The sequence below is a fragment of the Mytilus edulis genome, chromosome 4, assembly GCF_963676685.1.
Source record: "Mytilus edulis chromosome 4, xbMytEdul2.2, whole genome shotgun sequence".
NCBI lineage: Eukaryota > Metazoa > Mollusca > Bivalvia > Mytilida > Mytilidae > Mytilus > Mytilus edulis.
Genome location: NC_092347.1, coordinates 26,817,121 through 26,838,293, shown reverse-complemented (window position 1 = coordinate 26,838,293; position 21,173 = coordinate 26,817,121). Strand labels below are relative to the sequence as shown.

General features: G+C 31.6%; 1 protein-coding gene across 1 annotated transcript; it reads left to right on the top strand.

The window, feature by feature from the left end:
* The first annotated feature begins 360 nt into the window (after positions 1-360).
* On the top strand, positions 361-20,864 carry LOC139519316 (cell division cycle protein 23 homolog). The gene is made up of 14 exons (XM_071311306.1): positions 361-608; positions 3,512-3,584; positions 4,967-5,147; positions 6,028-6,127; positions 6,879-7,011; positions 11,536-11,713; positions 12,344-12,441; positions 14,262-14,343; positions 14,752-14,916; positions 16,198-16,306; positions 17,183-17,320; positions 18,660-18,738; positions 20,151-20,267; positions 20,654-20,864. Exons 1-14 carry the CDS (start codon positions 490-492, stop codon positions 20,843-20,845), a joined length of 1,764 nt encoding a protein of 587 aa, XP_071167407.1. The 5' UTR covers positions 361-489; the 3' UTR covers positions 20,846-20,864.
* Positions 20,865-21,173: the final 309 nt, after the last annotated feature.

Sequence of the window (21,173 nt, the reverse complement as noted above, 5' to 3'; positions counted from 1 at the left end):
CTTATTCCTGTGAAGCGTGTGCTTTACATCGAGGCTTATTATGCTAAGCATCGACGCCACAGTACTTCAACCAATCAGACAATGGTTATTTGGGGCATTCGATCTATTTTTACTCAGATTTTTGAATATTTTAATCGAAATTATAGAAAAATTGAATATTGTTAGTACATATAAAATAGAAAAAGATGAATACTTTTAGCTAGAGATAATTTGGATGGGGGTTTTGTGTATTCACATTATTTGCACAACTCTCCTAACTGATGCCATATTTTGGAATTTCCGTGACCTAAATGGTTCGCGAAAATTAATATTTTTATATATAGTATAGTAATAATAATTTAAACAATACATAAAAACAAGCCCTGTAACGGATTTTGTCCGGGATTGATCTGCTTTTTACTTTTTATACTGGTTTTCTTAATTGCGACATACGGATAACAGAGCCAAGCAGATAAAGTATAGAGAACCAGTTTATTTATTCTCACAGGGATGGCGGATTTTTCGACTTGCCAGGTTTTTGATCTCCCAAATTTAATACAAATAAAAACTGATTTAATCAGGGCAAACAAAGAATGCTCACGGCGTAAACTACTTAATAGTGCTAAATGGTAAAGGTTTTATAAAGCTTTCTGTATTAGTCATTAGAATATGAGCAACAAGATTCACAAATAACAGTTTGTTCTTTGCAAAGTGATTTTAAAAACCAAATCATACCTGCCAACTTCTGAAACCTTTAAACTTAGAGAGAGATCTCCCTTTTAACTATGAAAGCTACAACTGAGGGGCAGATTTTTTGAGAATGACATTTTCAAGCTTAATATACTTGGATCACACTAGCACTAGCAGGCAAATGAAATGGGCTTAGAAACTCGTTTTCCGGTCTATCACTTTGCCCCGGTACTTCGAATGACCGAATAACACTGTTATTATCCGAATAACACATGTTATGACCGAATAACTCTTCAAATATCAATATTAACACATTTGAGTGACTTTTAAACATATATTATTGAATAAAATTATATTAGAAGTGTATTTTATAACCTAAAAATGATTTACAAGTTGCAGGTAAGTTAATATTGATCATTATAAATTTATGGATAACGCTATGAAAATATAGTATTAAATATTTGACTGTATATACAGAGAATTGTCTAATGATTATTTTTCAGAAAGGATTTGAAAATTTAACCAGTACATCAAAGCAATGCAATTACTCCAATCACTAATCACTAATTACTTTTCATAACAATTTACTCAACATCAAATAAAATGTAATTAAGAATTTTACATATTCAATTCAAATTTATTTAATATATAATTTTTTTACAATAAATTCTAAATAAAGTATTTTCGCGGACTATGACAGATAAGCCCGTGCCTTGTGCAGGATATCTTAGTAGTTATAAATTTTTTACAATAAATTCTAAATAAAGTATTTTCGCGGACTATGAAAGATAAGCCCGTGCCTTGTGCATGATATCTTAGTAGTTGTAATTTTAGAGTTTAAAAGGGGCTTGGTTAACATCCATTTCTAAATTAAAAATATAATAATATGATAAAGATAATAATTTTTTTAATAACTAACTAAAATTAAAACAAAAACTAATTTAAACAGTTTACTATTCCATATTTTATTTTAAAAAGGCACACCCTCACATTGTTCATTGCCTTGACGTGGCGTGAGGGCTCCACTTTGGTGGTCTAAGATGAACACGTTGAGGGATTGTATGCAATCTTTCTTTTATTCATTCTATATGATTTCCTTAGTCGCCATCTTGGAAGTACACACCGATATCCATAAATTTATAATGATCAATATTAACTTACCTGCAACTTTTAAATCATTTTTAGGTTATAAAATACACTTCTATTATAATTTTATTCAATAATATATGTTTAAAAGTCACTCAAATGTGTTAATATTGATATTTGAAGAGTTATTCGGTCATTACATGTGTTATTCGGATAATAACAGTGTTTTTCGGTCATTCATGTTACCCGAGCTGTACAAGTCAGAATTGAAAACTTAAATATAAAATAACCTATCAATGTGGACTGCCAAAGGTTCACCACTAACATCATTCTAAAGTGTTGCTAAATGTGTTAACTTGTAAAAAACTTAAAAGGTTGGTCAACCACTGTATTGAATCTATAAAAAAAAAGACTACAAACAATGAATTGCTGACCTGTGGATACTGCAGCTAGATATAGTAATAAATATGTAAAATGTTTTTGTACATGCTGTAGTGCAATGTCATGTTGGTGCACATTCAGCGTTGTATTCCTGTTTGTATAAATAGTTTAGAAATTAGTCACAAGAAACAAGTTTCAAAATATTAGTTGCAACATGTACAAGTAACAATTGCAAGTGTTTCATAATATTAGTTACCATAGTTACAAGTAACAAGTGTTTCAAAATATTAGTAACAAGTGTTTTAAAGATATGGATAAGATAGACATGATAAATATTCTAAAAATTTATGTACGAGTTAACATTTTTTTTTAAATGTAGAAAAACTAAGACTCTATCATGTCAATAAAATTGAGAAAGGAAATGGGGAATGTGTCAAAGCGACAACAACCGGACCATAGAGCAGATAACAGACGAAGGCCACCAATGGGTCTTCAATGTAGCGAGAATTCCCGCACCTGTAGGTGTCCTTCAGCTGGCCCCTAAAAATATGTATACTAGTACAGTGATAATGGACGCCATACTAAACTCCGAATTATACACAAGAAACTAAAATTAAAAATCATACAAGACTAACAAAGCCCAGAGGATCCTGACTTGGGACAGGTGCAAAATTGTGGCGGGGTTAAACATGTTTATGAGATCTCAACCCTCCCCCTATACCTCTAGCCAATGTAGAAAAGTAAATGCATAACAATACGCACATTAAAATTCAGTTCAAGAGAAGTCCCAGTCCGATGTCAAAAGATGTAACAAAAGAAAATTAATAAAATGACAATAATACATAAATACATGTAACAACAGACTACTAGCAGTTAACTGACATGCCAGCTCCAGACCTCAATTAAACTGAATGAAAGATTATGTCTTCATCATATGAATATCAGGCACAATCCCTCTCGTTAGGGGTTTAATATCATACTTCATAAAATATATGAGAAGAACATAACCCGTGTCATGCCAATAACTGTTTTTAAAAAAGATAAATGTGTTTAGTTCCGATGCAAAGACCCTATAAGTGAATCAATATTAAAGCCAAAATATGCAATCTTTAATGACCTGACCATGTATATAGAATATTTTATAACAAAAGCCATTACTTCACGCAAGGCAATTTTGATAAGATCAAAGATTGTTATACATTTTGTTAGTATTTGACAAGATCTAGGCCTGGGAATACTATATTTTATACCACCTACATGTACATGTATAAAAGGACAAGATACATGTACTTTATATTTATTATGCAATAAAGGATTGGGACTTGTTGCCAAATGATTTAAAAGATTAAAACAAACATTTTGAATGTTATTTTAGGGCTGCAGAATTATCTTCAGCTGTAGATGCATCAGTTGATTACCAACAAATCTTGCTTCTCCAGGAACCTAAGGTATTTGTTTTAGTAAAATAAACGGATATATGTTATTGAAACAAAAAACAAACTTTTAATTTGCATATTTATTATAATACTCGTCTAAACATCAACCCAACAATGTAAGATCTGTAAATTTGCTTTCGCAAATGTTATATATACACATATACACCAAATATCAAAAATGTTTAGTCAACCATATCCTTCATGTACAAAAGTAATATTTAAAAATCAAAATGCAAACAACAGGCACATAAACATTTGGCACAGGAAAAGTACTTATAAACTTAGTTTTCTTATATATCACTTACAAATATAGAATCATTTCCCTTGGTTATTAAGGATATTGCACAACATATAAATGTCAAAAATACAGGTCTTTCTATATATATATATACATATATATATCATTTGGTTAACACATTAATTCAAAATATAAATCAAACCTGAAAAGAGGTGTTAAAATCAGGGTTGGCAAAGTATTACCAGCCTGGGAAAACCCAGGCCGGGTTTTCCCGGGCTGGGCAATATTCCCAGAAATGGGTAATACTGGGCAATATGAATTTTTAAGCTTATTTTAACAAAAAATAGTACAGATTTCTTGTAGTATCATAGCTTTATAGCTAAATATATATTTTTTGTACAGATAACCATAAAGAGACATTTCTAGAAGATTCAAATTTCAATTTAATTCTCTCCACTAATTCTATGTAGGCAGAATACAACATTTGCACATTTTATGATACCTAGTTAATTTCCTAGCATTATTTCAATAATCAAAACTTTGAAAAACGCATTCTAATGCAGTGTTTTAGTGAATTGTAAGTTTAATTGTTTGATTTTGCTAAACAAAACACCCACAGGGTTCATGTCATTAACACTTATAGAATTGAAAAGGCTGATTATTGTTACATAAACAAATTGGTGTTCCAATCTGAATAATTACTTATTTAAGATTAGCTATATAATATATAGTGATCACTGATGTACATATACATTATTTAAAAATAAATTTTCTTTCATGTTGTTTCTAACATAAGTTGTATATACATGTATTTGAAAAAAACAGGTTTGTTTTTTTTGCTTTAAATTAACAGTTTCACTGTTTGATCAATCTAGAAAAATCAAATTATGTTTATAGATATCTTAAATCTATTGCATTTGTGTTTGATCACTATAAACCTTTTTAAAATTCAAGCCAGTAATTCATATTACCCAGTATTGCCCAGTATTACCAAGTAAAACACTGTAAGACCCGGGTTTTCCCAGTATTTCCCACTGGGCTGGGCAATACTCATAAAACCCGGGGTTTTGCCAACCCTGGTTAAAATATAATTTTACCTTCGTCTAAAAATGTCTACAGAATAAATAAAAGATTTGAAGCTATGTTATATTTACAGGATTATTATGATGAGTATGATAAGTTCGCTTTGGCCTCAAGTTATTTTGATCTGAAAGAATATGACAGAGCAGTATACTTCTTACAAGAATGCAGTAGTTCAAATAACTACTTTTTGTACCTGTATGGACGCTATCTGGCTGATGAAAAAAGAAAAGTGGATAATGCTTCAGACTCTATAGGTTAGACTTAATATTGTTAGATATAAATTCTCTATACAAAAAAAAAGAACCCTTTGTATCCCTATCCTATCGTTCAAATAATAATATTAAATTCAGTATTTTGTATATGACTTTCTACTGTGGATGGAAGAAAAACCTAGATAGTTATGCTAAAAGATAAAGCTAGACACCGTGGTTGTAGATAAAAGCTATACCATGCACTGTAAAATAAAGCTATGTTATGTTGATGAAAGATAAAGCTAGACAGCGTGGCTTTAGATAAAAGCTATACCATGCACTGTAAAATAAAGCTATGTTATGTTGATGAAAGATAAAGCTAGACAGCGTGGCTTTAGATAAAAGCTATACCATGCACTGTAAAATAAAGCTATGCTATGTTGCTGAAAGATAAAGCTAGACATCGTGGTTGTAGATAAAAGCTATACCATGCACTGTAAATTAAAGCTATGCTATGTTGCTGAAAGTAAAAGCTATACAAAGTGGCTGTAAGATAAAAATAGACACTGAGACCGTAAGGTAAGACTTGAGAATGTGGCTGAAATATAATGCTATACCATCTTGCTGTTTGATAAAGCTATACAATGCAGCTATTTGATGTAGCTATTATACAGTGTGGCTGTTAGGTCTGGAAGAAAAAGCTGCATGCCAATGATATAAGACTATCTTAGACAATGCAACTAACAGATAAAGTTAGACAATGTGACTTTAAGATAAAGTTAGATAATGTAGCTGTAATATACAGCTTGTCAATGTAGCTGGAAGATAAAGATAGACCTTGACGTTTGTGACTGTAAGATTGTATTTTGTCATTATAATTTAGTCTAATGCAAATAATGAACACTTTTTGATACAATGTATCATCTTTTTTCTATTTTGAAAGGTCCTCCTGATCACCTAGAAAATGAGCATTTGAAAACTTTAAAAATAGAACTAAGTAAAAAATACATAATGAAAGAACTTGATGGATTTTGTTTGTATTTGTAAGTATATATTCATTTACAGTATTAACACAAGAATGAATAGAAATGATAGATTGATGCTGTTTGACCCCCCCCCCCCAAAAAAAAAAAGGGATGTTTATTAGATGTGTTAATTAGTTACTTGGTTTCTGAAAGAGGACCCTATTACTAAATGGGAAAGTGAATTATGTGGTAAAAATGATGTATTTTTAGCTTCATACTTGAAAAGTATTGATAAGCTTTACTGATGGAGTAGTCCAAATAGTTAATTTACAATGAGCACACAATTGCAACACTGACATTGTGAGTTTTGAACCCAGCTTCTGACATTGTATGTTCATTTCTGATTCAGTTGATCAGTGGTTCTCTCAAAGTACTCAAGCTTCCTCCACCAATAAACACTGGTCATTGTGATATAGTCAAGTGTGCACACAAAGAGGTGTTTAACACCAAAAATAAATCTTATCAATCAAATTTTGTTTTATATGATGAAAAAAATCAGTTCAAATGAAGAGAATTATATGTAACCCAAAATAAATGTCATTTTCATGCTTTACATGTATATTCTCCTTGCACTGAATTTCTTATCAGATGATTTGAACACCTTATAATAGAAACAAAATTACTATTTAGTGAATACTTTTTTGAGTTGGCTAGAGGTTTATATTGAACCATTTTACTGAATATAAATGCAATTCATACCATAAATTGACAGATCGATAGATAAGGTAAAGTTAAGATGATTTTTTTGTGTATCATATCTTTTTTGTAGATATGGCATAGTTTTGAAAAAGCTAGACTTACTGAAAGAAGCTTTAGAAATGTTGGTAGAAGCAGTTAATTATGAACCATTACATTGGGGTGCATGGTTAGAACTGGCTATTCTCATACCTGATAAAGAAACTGTAAGTATAAATTATGAACCATTACATTGGGGTGCATGGTTAGAACTGGCTGTTCTCATACCTGATAAAGAAACTGTAAGTATAAATTATGAACCATTACATTGGGGTGCATGGTTAGAACTGGCTGTTCTCATACCTGATAAAGAAACTGTAAGTATTAGTTATGAACCCTTACATTGGGGTGCATGGTTAGAACTGGCTGTTCTCATACCTGACAAAGAAACTGTAAGTATTAATTATGAACACTTACATTGGGGTGCATGGTTAGAACTGACTGTTCTCATACCTGATAAAGAAACTGTAAGTATTAATTATGAACCATTACATTGGGGTGCATGGTTAGAACTGGCTGTTCTCATACCTGATAAAGAAACTGTAAGTATTAATTATGAACCATTACATTGGGGTGCATGGTTAGAACTGGCTGTTCTCATACCCGATAAAGAAACTGTAAGTATTAATTATGAACCATTACATTGGGGGGCATGGTTAGAACTGGCTGTTCTCATACCCATTAAAGAAACTGTAAGTATTAATTATGAACCATTACATTGGGGAGCATGGTTAGAACTGGCTTTTCTCATACCTGATAAAGAAACTGTAAGTATTAATTATGAACCATTACATTGGGGTGCATGGTTAGAACTGGCTGTTCTCATACCTGATAAAGAAACTGTAAGTATTAATTATGAACCATTACATTGGGGTGCATGGTTAGAACTGGCTGTTCTCATACCCGATAAAGAAACTGTAAGTATTAATTATGAACCATTACATTGGGGGGCATGGTTAGAACTGGCTGTTCTCATACCCGTTAAAGAAACTGTAAGTATTAATTATGAACCATTACATTGGGGAGCATGGTTAGAACTGGCTTTTCTCATACCTGATAAAGAAACTGTAAGTATTAATTATGAACCATTACATTGGGGTGCATGGTTAGAACTTGCTGTTCTCATACCTGATAAAGAAACTATAAGTATTAATTATGAACCATTACATTGGGGTGCATGGTTAGAACTGGCTGTTCTCATACCTGATAAAGAAACTGTAAGTATTAATTATGAACCATTACATTGGGGTGCATGGTTAGAACTGGCTGTTCTCATACCTGATAAAGAAACTGTAAGTATTAATTATGAACCATTACATTGGGGTGCATGGTAAGAACTGGCTGTTCTCATACCTGATAAAGAAACTGTAAGCATTAATTATGAACCCTTACATTGGGGTGCATGGTTAGAACTGGCTGTTCTCATACCTGATAAAGAAACTGTAAGTATTAATTATGAACCATTACATTGGGGTGCATGGTTAGAACTGGCTGTTCTCATACCCGATAAAGAAACTGTAAGTATTAATTATGAACCATTACATTGGGGTGCATGGTTAGAACTGGCTGTTCTCATACCGGATAAAGAAACTGTAAGTATTAATTATGAACCATTACATTGGGGTGCATGGTTAGAACTGGCTGTTCTCATACCCGTTAAAGAAACTGTAAGTATTAATTATGAACCATTACATTGGGGTGCATGGTTAGAACTGGCTGTTCTCATACCCGATAAAGAAACTGTAAGTATTAATTATGAACCATTACATTGGAGTGCATGGTTAGAACTGGCTGTTCTCATACCCGATAAAGAAACTGTAAGTATTAATTATGAACCATTACATTGGGGTGCATGGTTAGAACTGGCTGTTCTCATACCCGATAAAGAAACTGTAAGTATTAGTTATGAACCATTACATTGGGGTGCATGGTTAGAACTGGCTGTTCTCATACCCGATAAAGAAACTGTAAGTATTAATTATGAACCATTACATTGGGGTGCATGGTTAGAACTGGCTGTTCTCATACCCGATAAAGAAACTGTAAGTATTAATTATGAACCATTACATTGGGGTGCATGGTTAGAACTGGCTGTTCTCATACCCGATAAAGAAACTGTAAGTATTAATTATGAACCATTACATTGGGGTGCATGGCTAGAACTGGCTGTTCTCATACCCGATAAAGAAACTGTAAGTATTAATTATGAACCATTACATTGGGGTGCATGGTTAGAACTGGCTGTTCTCATACCCGATAAAGAAACTGTAAGTATTAATTATGAACCATTACATTGGGGTGCATGGTTAGAACTGGCTGTTCTCATACCCGATAAAGAAACTGTAAGTATTAATTATGAACCATTACATTGGGGTGCATGGTTAGAACTGGCTGTTCTCATACCCGATAAAGAAACTGTAAGTATTAATTATGAACCATTACATTGGGGTGCATGGTTAGAACTGGCTGTTCTCATACCCGATAAAGAAACAAACTGTAAGTATTAATTACGAACCATTACAATGGGGTGCATGGTTAGAACTGGCTGTTCTCATACCCGATAAAGAAACTGTAAGTATTAATTATGAACCATTACATTGGGGTGCATGGTTAGAACTGGCTGTTCTCATACCCGATAAAGAAACTGTAAGTATTAATTATGAACCATTACATTGGGGTGCATGGTTAAAACTGACTGTTCTCATACCCAATAAAGAAACTGTAAGTATTAATTATGAACCATTACATTGGGTTGCATGGTTAGAACTGGCTGTTCTCATACCCGATAAAGAAACTGTAAGTATTAATTATGAACCATTACATTGGGGTGCATGGTTAGAACTGGCTGTTCTCATACCCGATAAAGAAACTGTAAGTATTAATTATGAACCATTACATTGGGGTGCATGGTTAGAACTGGCTGTTATCATACCCGATAAAGAAACTGTAAGTATTAATTATGAACCATTACATTGGGGTGCATGATTAGAACTGGCTGTTCTCATACCTGATAAAGAAACTGTAAGTATTAATTATGAACCATTACATTGGGGTGCATAGTTAGAACTGGCTGTTCTCATACCCGATAAAGAAACTGTAAGTATATAACAGATGAACTCAGAAGTTCAACTGTCTTATTTACAAGCAGACAAAGAGCTGTTTATTTTACATGTATTTGTTAGTATCTGAGGCCAGGGTTTTTTAATTTGTTGGTTTACGGATTTTACCCATGAAAAAGTCGGGTCGGTTGGTCGGGAAAAAAAAAGAAAAAAAATATTTTTCAAGACAGAAAAATATGTTCGATGACGGACGGACAAAGACAAAATTAAATCGTCATTTCACAAACATTAAAAACAGATTAATCAATTCCAGAAAACTTGGTGAATTATGATCTTCAAGCACGAAAACTGATAAAGAAAAAAAATGTAAAAACGTCTTACGAAAATAAGTTTCAACACACGTGTCAAAAACGTAATAGACTCGTCAACTGGAAAAACGAGAATATCGGGTTAATCTGTTGTCATGCATTCCCATTTTTTTATCCAAATGGACGATATTTTTTTATTATCTATGAAACAAGAAAATTCCAAATGATTATTTAATATTCAGTACTTTAACTTGACGTCTTCCACCTGTCCACATTTGGACAACTCTATTTCTATCAGATGATGCATCTTACGGACTGATGACAAATACGGGAAACTAACTTATTGTGTAATTGGTTTTAAACACAGGTTTCGTTTCGCAAAATTATTTGCGCAAACGACATTTCAAGGTCAGTTATAATTGATTATTTTTAGAAACGTAAACTGGAAGTTTTATTTTTTCCCTACATAAAGTGTTATCAATTTTGTTAGTGATAAATGCACTTCATTTCATAAAAAACAGAATATTTTAATTATTTTTCAGGGATAATGCACTTGTTAGGGTCGGCGGAAATAAAAAAGCATGAAAAAGTGATTTTATTTTTATTCTGGAAATCGGCAAAATCGGGTCGGCGGATCCGTAAACCAACAAATTAAAAAATCGTGGCCTGATAGAGGTTGATCACATTATCGAGAAAGACATTATATAAATATACTGACATGAGGAGATAACTTGTTATATATAGAAAATGAATATTTGTAGCTGTAAAATCTGCAAATTAAACAAAATTATAGCTAAAGCCTACTCAAAACACTTATTCTATAATTCATCTTTAAATGTACTTACTTATGTGTATAAAATTTGAATAATAAATGTTCACAGTTAAGAAATGTACAAATTTTTGTATGTTATTCATGCATATTTGTCTTTTAAAAATATGAAATTAATTCAGTATTAAGTAAAAAGGTTGATGGTACCCTTGTAGTAATAATTTGTTGTTGTTCAATTAATTGTTTTTTGTCTTGCTGGATTCTAAATGTGAGACATGATGTTTCCGATGGTATTGGGTGCAATGTATTTGTATGGGGAACCATTAGTGGTATGTCAATGATATTGTACAAGTGCTGGCACATCTCATTTCCATGAAGATTAATTGGCTATTAACCTTAATTCATTGTTCATTAGTAAACTTAAAATATTTGGAATAACTTACATGCTAAAGTATTGCTATTTTAATATCAACATTTGCATTTTACTATCTAAATAACAAAAAGGTCAGACATGTGTTAACAATTTTTTTTATACATTGTATTTGTTCATTACAGTTGTTGTCATTATCATTACCCAACCATTGGATGAAGAATCTATTCTTAGGTCACATGTACTTAGAATTACAGCTAAATGAAGAAGCCCTTAAAATTTATCAAGGTCTTGTAGATGGAGGATTTAGTAAAAGTACATACATTGTATCCCAGATGGCTGTAGTTTATCATAATATGAGAGGTAATACATATTCAAATATTTTCGTGATATGCATCCCTTGAACATACTAAAAAGGAGAAATTTTCATGGAGGATTTAATTTCGTTTATTTCGAGGAACGAATATATCCACAAAATTAAAACCCTCACGAAAATTTAACCTACATATAATATCACTTCTATTTTCTGGAAATCACGAAATTAAATTCCCATGAATCTTATATAGACACAAAACCATGAAATTTTAAACCCAGGAATATTAATATTTCTACAGTAATTGATTAAAGGAAGACTAGCTGGCAGAGTGGGTATTTAGGAGCTAGCTGTATTTAACAGTTCAATATATTATACATGTATATACCGGTATATGATATATATATAGTACAGGCTATAAGTAGAACTTATTTTGGTGTTTTCCCAATAATTAGAAAACGGTGCCAAAAGAATTACATACAGGTCTTTAACTGAATAACTTATTACACAAAGAAAAAAGGACACATAAATATTTTAATAAAATAAGTAATTCTCCCCTTAGTACATGTAACAGTCTGGTTTAAAACAATCAAAATCATGATATTGTATTACATTAAGAGGAGTATAAGTAGTGAGCCATAGCATAGTTATAATCATTCAATGTATCTTTAATTTTGTAGAGATTGATATGTCAGTGACTGCATTTGCAGAATTACAAGAATTAGATCCATATAGATTAGAAAACATGGACACCTACTCAAATCTACTCTATATAAAGGTAGGTTACAACAGTGTATATACATTAGTTGATAAACATTTTTAATCCATCATAGAAAAACAAACAAAATATGCAAATAAATTCTTGAATTTGTTGCAGAAATTCCTCATCCGATCAAACATTATAAAATTTCAATATGTTGACAGCGTTGCACTAGTGAATGAAGCAATATGATCCTTAGTTTAATTTCAATTGCTTAAACTAGTAGCTTCACTATAACTAAATAATCAGTTGTTTATTGATAAAAATTTTATATAGTAAATCCAGCAGTAAATGATTCTTTTAAGCCAGAGCCTAAGACTTGAATTTTAGTTTATTGAAGGACATTTTGTCTTATTTTTAAACTATATTGTAAGGCCACGGTTTTTTTATTTGTTGGTTTACGGATCCGCCGACCCGATTTTGCCGATTTTCAGAATAAAAATAAAATTGACTTTTCATGCTTTTTTATTACCGCCGACCCTTATCAATGCATTATCCCTGAAAAATAATTAAAATTTTCTTTTTTTATGAAATGAAATGCATTAATCATTAACAAAGTTGATAACACTTTCTGTTGTGAAAAATAAAACTTCCAATTTACGTTTCTAAAAATAGACAAATCAATTATAACTGACCTTGAAATGTCTTTTGCGGAACGAAACCTGTGTTTAAAACCAATTACAAAATAAGTTCGTTTCCCTTATTTGTCATCAGTCCGTAAGATGCATCATCTCAGAGAAATAGACTTGTCCAAATGTGGACAGGAGGAATACATCAATTAAAGTACTGAATATTAACAAATCATTTGAAATTTTCTTGTTTCATAGATAATAAAAAAATATCGATCATTGGGATAAAAACTGGATTGCATGACAACTGATTAACCTGATATTGTCGTTTTCCCAGTGGACAAGTCTATTACGTTTTTCGACACGTGTGTTGAAACTTATTTTTGTACGACGTTTTTACATTTTTTTTCTTTATCAATTTTTGTGATTGAAGATCATTATTTACCAAGTTTTCTGGAATTGATTGAGAGCTACGCGAATCTGTTTTTCTTGTTTGTGAAATGACGATTTAATTTCGTCTTTGTCCGTGCAACCCCCCTTTTTTACAGGAAGTTATTAAACGATGTCATGCGATGTTCATGATAACTGATCAATTATATTTTATCGAACTAAATGTTAAGAAATGATGACAAAACAGCATATAAGACAAACATTTTATTAGTGAGGTGAAATATATATTTATTTTGCATATTTTTTTGTTTTGAAAGATTTTTTTTTTGATTTTTTTTCCGACCGACCGACCCGACTTTTTTATGGGAAAAATCCGTAAACCAACAAATTAACAAACCGTGGCCTAAATTGTAAAAATATTAAAATAATAACTTGACGTGATATAGCCTTTTTGTGCTCATACCGTGTAAAGCAAGCACCAACCAATCAATCAATCTGTAAGCCAGATGGTCTAGCAATATGTTTGAAGTTTCTGTCGGACATATGCCTCATTTTTTTGTGTTTAACTACTGCTTTACCATCTTTGCTAGCCAAGGGTTATCATCCAGACCCCTCCTCTCCATCCTTGGCAGATTAAGCCAACATTTGTGATAACAATGCTGCGCTACCTACCAGTAGATGAAAGTCAGGCCTATTCTGACTACATTATTCTGGTATGACATTAATTAATTTTCAAGATAAATAGAAGACATAGAATTAATGAAAATGTAAAATTTTTGTACATCAAAATGCTAAAAGAAAAGACAAATAAAGAGGTCAAACTCATATAAATGTGTTCTCTGTATCATCTGTAAGGTTTCTAACTTTTTGTTATAACAGGAGATGAGAGCAGACCTTGCACATTTAGCACATAGATGTTGTGATATTGATAAATACAGAGTGGAAACATGTTGTGTTATAGGTATCTAAATATGTTAGTCCAAGTAAAAATATGCTAAAGTTTATAACTTATTTTCTCTCTAATTCCAAGATGTTTTATGCTTCCCCTGAATATTTGATTTTCTATTGACAACTAAGATGTATATGCATATGATGTCTTTAGATATACAAAGTGTTTATATACTTTATAATTGTACATTTTGATAGGACATTTCACAGTAAAATTATTGAGAGAGAGAAAAAAAATTATAAGAAAGAGGACTCCAGTGTATTTGGTATTTGACCTTACCATAAAAATAAGGAGATATGGTATGATTGCCGATAAGACAACTATCCACCAATGTTCAAATGAAGTTTATTTAAATTTAATTTTACCATAGTCAGGACATTTTATAGTTAATACATGTACATGTACTTGTTGCCATTTCAGGAAATTATTATTCATTAAGACAACAACATGAGAAAGCTGTGATGTATTTCCAGAGAGCATTAAAACTGAACCCTCATTATCTGTCTGCATGGACATTGATGGGACATGAATTTATGGAATTAAAAAATACTTCGGCTGCATTACAGGCTTACAGACAGGCAATAGGTGTGTATATATGTAGTTTTCTATCGTACCAAAATGATAATTTGCTGGATTACATACAAACTGTAGGTTATGAATATGTATAGTTCTATAGGTGTGTATAATGCTTATCCCCATCTTAGTATATTTCTCGTTTTTTAATCTTTAAAAAAATACATAGCCCCGGTTGATGCTAACCCATATACCTTGACTTTACTGTTCATTACCATGGGAAGTTCATGCACCCTTTTCTTTGTTTTCTAGTTGTTCCTTGTAAAAATTTGAAATCTGTAGATTTTCTATAATGTCAGCAATTTAATATGTATTATGCGGATTATTGGCTCTCATTTTAGTATATGCATCATTTGAATAATGTAATCCACTAATGAGTTTATCTTATTATGCAGATTATTTGCATTCATTTTAGTAAATGCATAAATTAAATACCACATGTCAATGAACGAATACTTGCCTAGGCAGCCTGTATCTTTCACATACAACTTTGTTCTCAAATTTCCCTAAAAATCACCAGATTTGGAAAAAAATCATTATCTACATTCATATCAGTAGATATGGGTATTTTAACACCTTTTAGTACCCTGTACTTGGATACTCCAAGGTGTTATTATACCCATATCTTTAGATATGAACATAGATAACTTATACATGTTATAATATCTATAAAAGAAAGAGGTGGACTATAAGTTGATGACAAACTGACAACACTATGGTGAAAAAGGAAACGCAACCAAAGTACACACAACAGTAAACAAAACATAACATGGAAAACTAAAGACTGCAACAAGGACCCCACCAAAAACCATGGTGATCCAGGGTGCTTACAAAAGGGTTAGCAGTTCCTGCTCCACATGTGGCAGCCTTTGTGTTGCTCACGTAAGTACTTAGTGATCAGTTTTATTCTGTGTTGTCACATACCAGGAAAATAGGACAGGATTAGGGTTATAACAAGTGTAACATATATTGTCAACTGTTAAATATATGTAATAAGATTAAAACCAACTCATAATGTGTAATTCTCTATCATACCAGTATAGACATTGCCAGCTTACAGACCATTTCTAAGTGTGCAAATTGGCAGTTCCCTTAAGAACACCAGTAATTTTATAAGCTATGACTGAAAAAACGACCATTTTGAAAGCCATTGAACAGATAGAAATTTTGAAGATGTATCATTATCATTTATTTTATTTCAGAGGTTAACAGGAGGGATTATAGAGCCTGGTACGGATTAGGACAGACATATGAAATTCTGAAGATGTATCATTATCATTTATTTTATTTCAGAGGTTAACAGGAGGGATTATAGAGCCTGGTACGGATTAGGACAGACATATGAAATTCTGAAGATGTATCATTATTGTTTATATTATTACAGACAAGCTCAACAGCTGAGGTATTTATGATGATAATCAACCTATAAAGTTTGCAGATCTAGGAGTTTGTTTCTTGAATAAGATAAATGGAAACATTATTTCAGATAAAGTGAGGAAAAAATAGCTTGTCGGTAGTAATAACAGTGTTGATGCTAATCAGCTGAATAAAAAGGGACAGTCTGAACTTTCTCTATCATAAACTTGTCAACTGTTTTTGTTCTTTCTTTTAGTTTAAGCAACAATTTTTTATCCTTCATTCCTTCATCTGCTTCTTTAACATTTAGTTGATTTTTTTTAAGACTATAATTAACTTTGTCAAACATAGGTCATTCTAATAGGGCCTCAGGGCCTTTTTGAACTATTCAAGGAGTTTCCTTCATCTATAAAACAAATACTGACAAATGGGTGCTACCATGTAGTTTGAATGTCAATTCATTATGCAATAAAATGGAAAAGACAAAATTGGTCACTTATTTATGACGAAAAGAATCTGCATACACTTGACAAAAACCAAAGCTTTTATTGCAGTTCTTTATATCAAAGTCACAGTGAGGCCTCCAGCATGTCACAGAAGAACACACCTCTCCACAAAAGAAGTCCCTAGTACAGATTTAAATAGAGTTCGTTGTGTCAGAGATATTGAGTTTTCTTTTCCAACAAAAAACATAGCAAGGAAACTGCTTTTATTACAGTTCTTCATATCAAGTCACAGTGAGGCCTACAGCATGTTGCAAAAGATCACATCTCTCTAGTAAACTACAGTTTCAAAGAAGTTCCTAGTACAAATTTAAATAGACTTCCTTGTGTCAGAGATATTGAGTATTTTTTCCAAGTTTTTTAAAGACATTAAGCTGCTTCAGTATTTCTTTGAGTAAATTAATCTTTTATATTTTCAGACCTAATGATTCAAGAATGGTTGTAGCACTTGGAGAGTCTTATGAGAAATTAGAAAGATTACAGGAGGCTAAAAAATGTTTTAGAAAAGCCCATAGTATTGGCGATGTAGAAGGAATGGCTATCATAAAATTAGCAAAGTCAGTACATTGTCAAAAATTGAAAAATAAATATATGTGTTTTTTATTCCTTAAGGTGTTACCAATCACCTTGACTAAAATTAATTTGTCTTTTTAATTCTCATTAAAATTTCGAAAAAATGTTTACTTTGACCCTTTGATAAGATAATAAGAATTTCAAAAAACGTGAACAACACACTTTATTTGAAAATTTTCATTGGATATACAGCAGTTTGACAAACACATATTTTGATTATCGAGAAGCTTAAAAATATTAAAATTAAATTTGATTAAAACGTTCAGCTGATTTTTACAAAGTTATCTCCCTGCAGTGTTATGTACCACCTTAACTGTCTTTTCTCTGTTGTTATCCATTGATACTGTTTTCAAATTTCACAGCAACACTGTTATTCAGGATAACAATCATTATATATAAAGATAAGAAGATGGGGTATGATTGCTAATGAGACAACTATTCATACAGACTCATTGTTACCAATGGATAACTTAACATTGTATGGTGTTTGGAACGTGTAGATAATAAAGGCAAGTAATGGCTATAAACTCAAAGAAGTGTTCAGTGTTTTGTATGCTTTCCTTGGAGTCAATGATATACATAGAGACTTCGGCAAGTGACAAGGTTGAGGGCCTATTGTTACGTAAAATGGCGCTAAAACATTAACCAAAAATATGAAAAAAAAGTATAAAATAGACTGAACTGAAACTATAAATTATTCTAAACAAATGGAATCATTATACAGTATCAACATACTGTTCAGGAGGAGATAAGATCATGACAAAGAATTTTAAAGATTTTCCTTCATCTTGATTTTAAATGATCGATAAAACAATAAAGTAAATAAAGTAAAGATTAATTTGGCAGCCAAGTCAGTCAATAAATTTGGTCTTTCTATTAGGCTTTCATAGTTTATCTTGTTTTGCTTTTTCATTATATATATACTATAACTGTTAATGCTGAGCACATAAACAATAGTTTTATTACTGATGTCAAATCATAGATTGTATGCATACAGATCAAAATATGTTCAGATTAATGATTTTCAAGACAGAAATGTATCAGCAAAGTTTTGAGCAAATTTTTTCCACATTTTAACCAACCTGACTTCGTTTAGTGAATTATTATTCAATATTCCTTATAAATGTTTGAAAATAAGAACATATTTAATTTTTTTCAATTATTTGGTCAAAATCTTAGCTGATGCCACTTGAAGGATATAACTATTGCAACATTTCAGTAATTTAGTGAACTAGTTACTGATTTGAAGAATAAGGCAAAAGATTAGGTGGCATTTAATTAGATTTTCTTAAATCTTTACTTTTTTTTTTTTTATAAATATAGACTTCATGAGAGATTATCAGAAGAAACACATGCTGCTGCTGCTTATACAGAATATGTTAATGAGGCTAACAGACAAGGAGTAAGTATCAGTGATTGGTAAAATGAGTGTAAGATACCTCCCCTTTTTATACAGAATATGTTAATGAGGCTAACAGACAAGGAGTAAGTATCAGTGATTGGTAAAATGAGTGTAAGATACCTCCCCTATTTATACAGAATATGTTAATGAGGCTAACAGACAAGGAGTACGTATTAATGATTGGTCAAATCTTATACAGAATATGTTAATGAGATTAACAGAAAAGGGGTACGTATTAGTGATTGGTCATATCTTATACAGAATATGTTAATGAGACTAACAGACAAGGGGTAGGTATCAGTGATTGGTCAAATCTTATATAGAATATGTTAATCTAACAGACAAGGGATACATATCAGTGATCGGTCAAATCTTATACAGAATATGTTAATGAGGCTAACAGACAAGGGGTACGTATCAGTGATTGGTCAAATCTTATACAGAATATGTTGATGAGGCTAACATTCATTCATTCATTCATATCTTTATTTCCTCTTTACAGAGATTACATGAATTATATAATCATGACCAATACATTAAAACATTAATACAGAACATATAAATAATAAAGTTGTGAGCAATACGCAATATTTACATATAAATGAAAATGATCAGTTCTGTATATCGAGTGCTGTCGATATTGCATGTGCTAGCATTATATATTGCTCAATTGACGATTGTATTCGGATGCAGATTTTGTAATATGGATGTAGCAAAGTCGCTTGAATGACTCTAAGTCGGAATCACTGAGCATAGTTGAAGGGTTTTTTCCTAGACAGATTGTATATAAAGATTCATCATCACACTCACTTAGTTCAACATAGAGGTCGAGACGAAAGTTTTCTATGATTAAGTCCATCCAAGTGTATACTATAAGTACGTATAAGTGATTGGTCAAATCTTATACAGAATATGTTAATGAGACTAACAGACAAAGGGTATGTATCCAATTTTCATGGTTCATTGGTCATGTTAAGTTTGTGTGTTTTGGTCTGTTTTTCAATTACCATGAGCAAAAGGTTAACTATATTTGGTGTTTAAAAAATTTATAAAGTGTATATGTCTGTCAAACAGGATTTATTTGACCTTGACTTCAATCTCATAGATCGTTAAAAATGTTAAGTTGATGTGATACTTTTAGCCTTCACCTTTAAGACTTTTTACATAAAATCAATGGGCAGTATTGGAGGTGAGGCATTTCAACATATCCACTCTTGTTTTAAAATTGCAACCTAAATAATTGTTCAAACATTAAAGCATTAAAGGGTTTCGATCACTGATTGACAGAATCACCATCTTCAGATTTAGTGAAACTAAATAAATACAGGGATTAAAGTTATGCTGTTTCTTCAAAATTATATTGTTAATAGCTTCATACTCTGTAGTTGATACTCTGTATTTATGTATTTCAGATATTTAACCCTGAGGATTTAAGCCAAGCTTATAAATATCTAGCCAATTTTAACTTTGCTCAAGGTCAACTAGATGAAGCATATGCTGCAGCCCAGAAATGCACAGAATTTCAGGAGGTAAGCATATGTGGTTAACACTGGCATTATATAGTGAATTTCATAGAAACTTGTATACAGGTAATGTAGTGCTTGAATTTTTATACTGTTAAGTCTGTTTCAAATTAGAACTTAAAAGTGTTTGAATAGAAGGGCAGGCAGTTCCTGCACCACTAGTGGCAATCCTTGTGTTGCTTACGAAAAGCAAAAATAATGTTATAATACTAGGTAATCAGTCTATTTCTAAAAGGATGTTGAGCAAACAACATTCATTTGTTTCTTATAAACTTGCACTGCTATATAATCAACACGAACACATTTATTTAACATTAAATTAATATATGTTTAATATCTGATGTTTCGTAGTTTTATAATTTTTAAATACTTTGTTTTTATGTTTCAAACAGACAAGAGAAGAGGCTAAAGTTATTCTACGTAATATACAGGACCTTAGATCAAAGAAAGAAACAATATCGGACATAAGAATGGATGACAGTTGTGGGTCTATAACAACAGAGAGATTCCATGGAGCAGACCACACACCAATTAGTTCATTATCACCTGTAAATCTTAGATTCACACCTGGTGATTCTTGTTAGAATAAAGATTACACACCAATTAGTTCATTATCACCTGTAAATCTTAGATTCACACCTGGCGATTCTTGTTAGAATAAAGATCACACATCAATTAGTTCATTATCACCTGTAAATCTTAGATTCACACCTGGTGATTCTTGTTAGAATAAAGATTACACACCAATTAGTTCATTATCACCTGTAAATCTTAGATTCACACCTGGCAATTCTTGTTAGAATAAAGATCATTATCACCTGTAAATCTTAGATTCACACCTGGTGATTCTTGTTAGAATAAAGATCACACAGCAATTAGTTCATTATCACCTGTAAATCTTAGATTCACACC

Bases quoted from the DNA above. Each gene is read 5' to 3' on its own strand.
- LOC139519316 (XM_071311306.1), top strand. From the start codon at position 490: ATGGCGGATTTTTCGACTTGCCAGGTTTTTGATCTCCCAAATTTAATA. The intron at 5,148-6,027 runs GTTAGACTTAAT...CTATTTTGAAAG, and splicing joins TAATGCTTCAGACTCTATAG to GTCCTCCTGATCACCTAGAA. The intron at 14,344-14,751 runs GTATCTAAATAT...TTGCCATTTCAG, and splicing joins GGAAACATGTTGTGTTATAG to GAAATTATTATTCATTAAGA.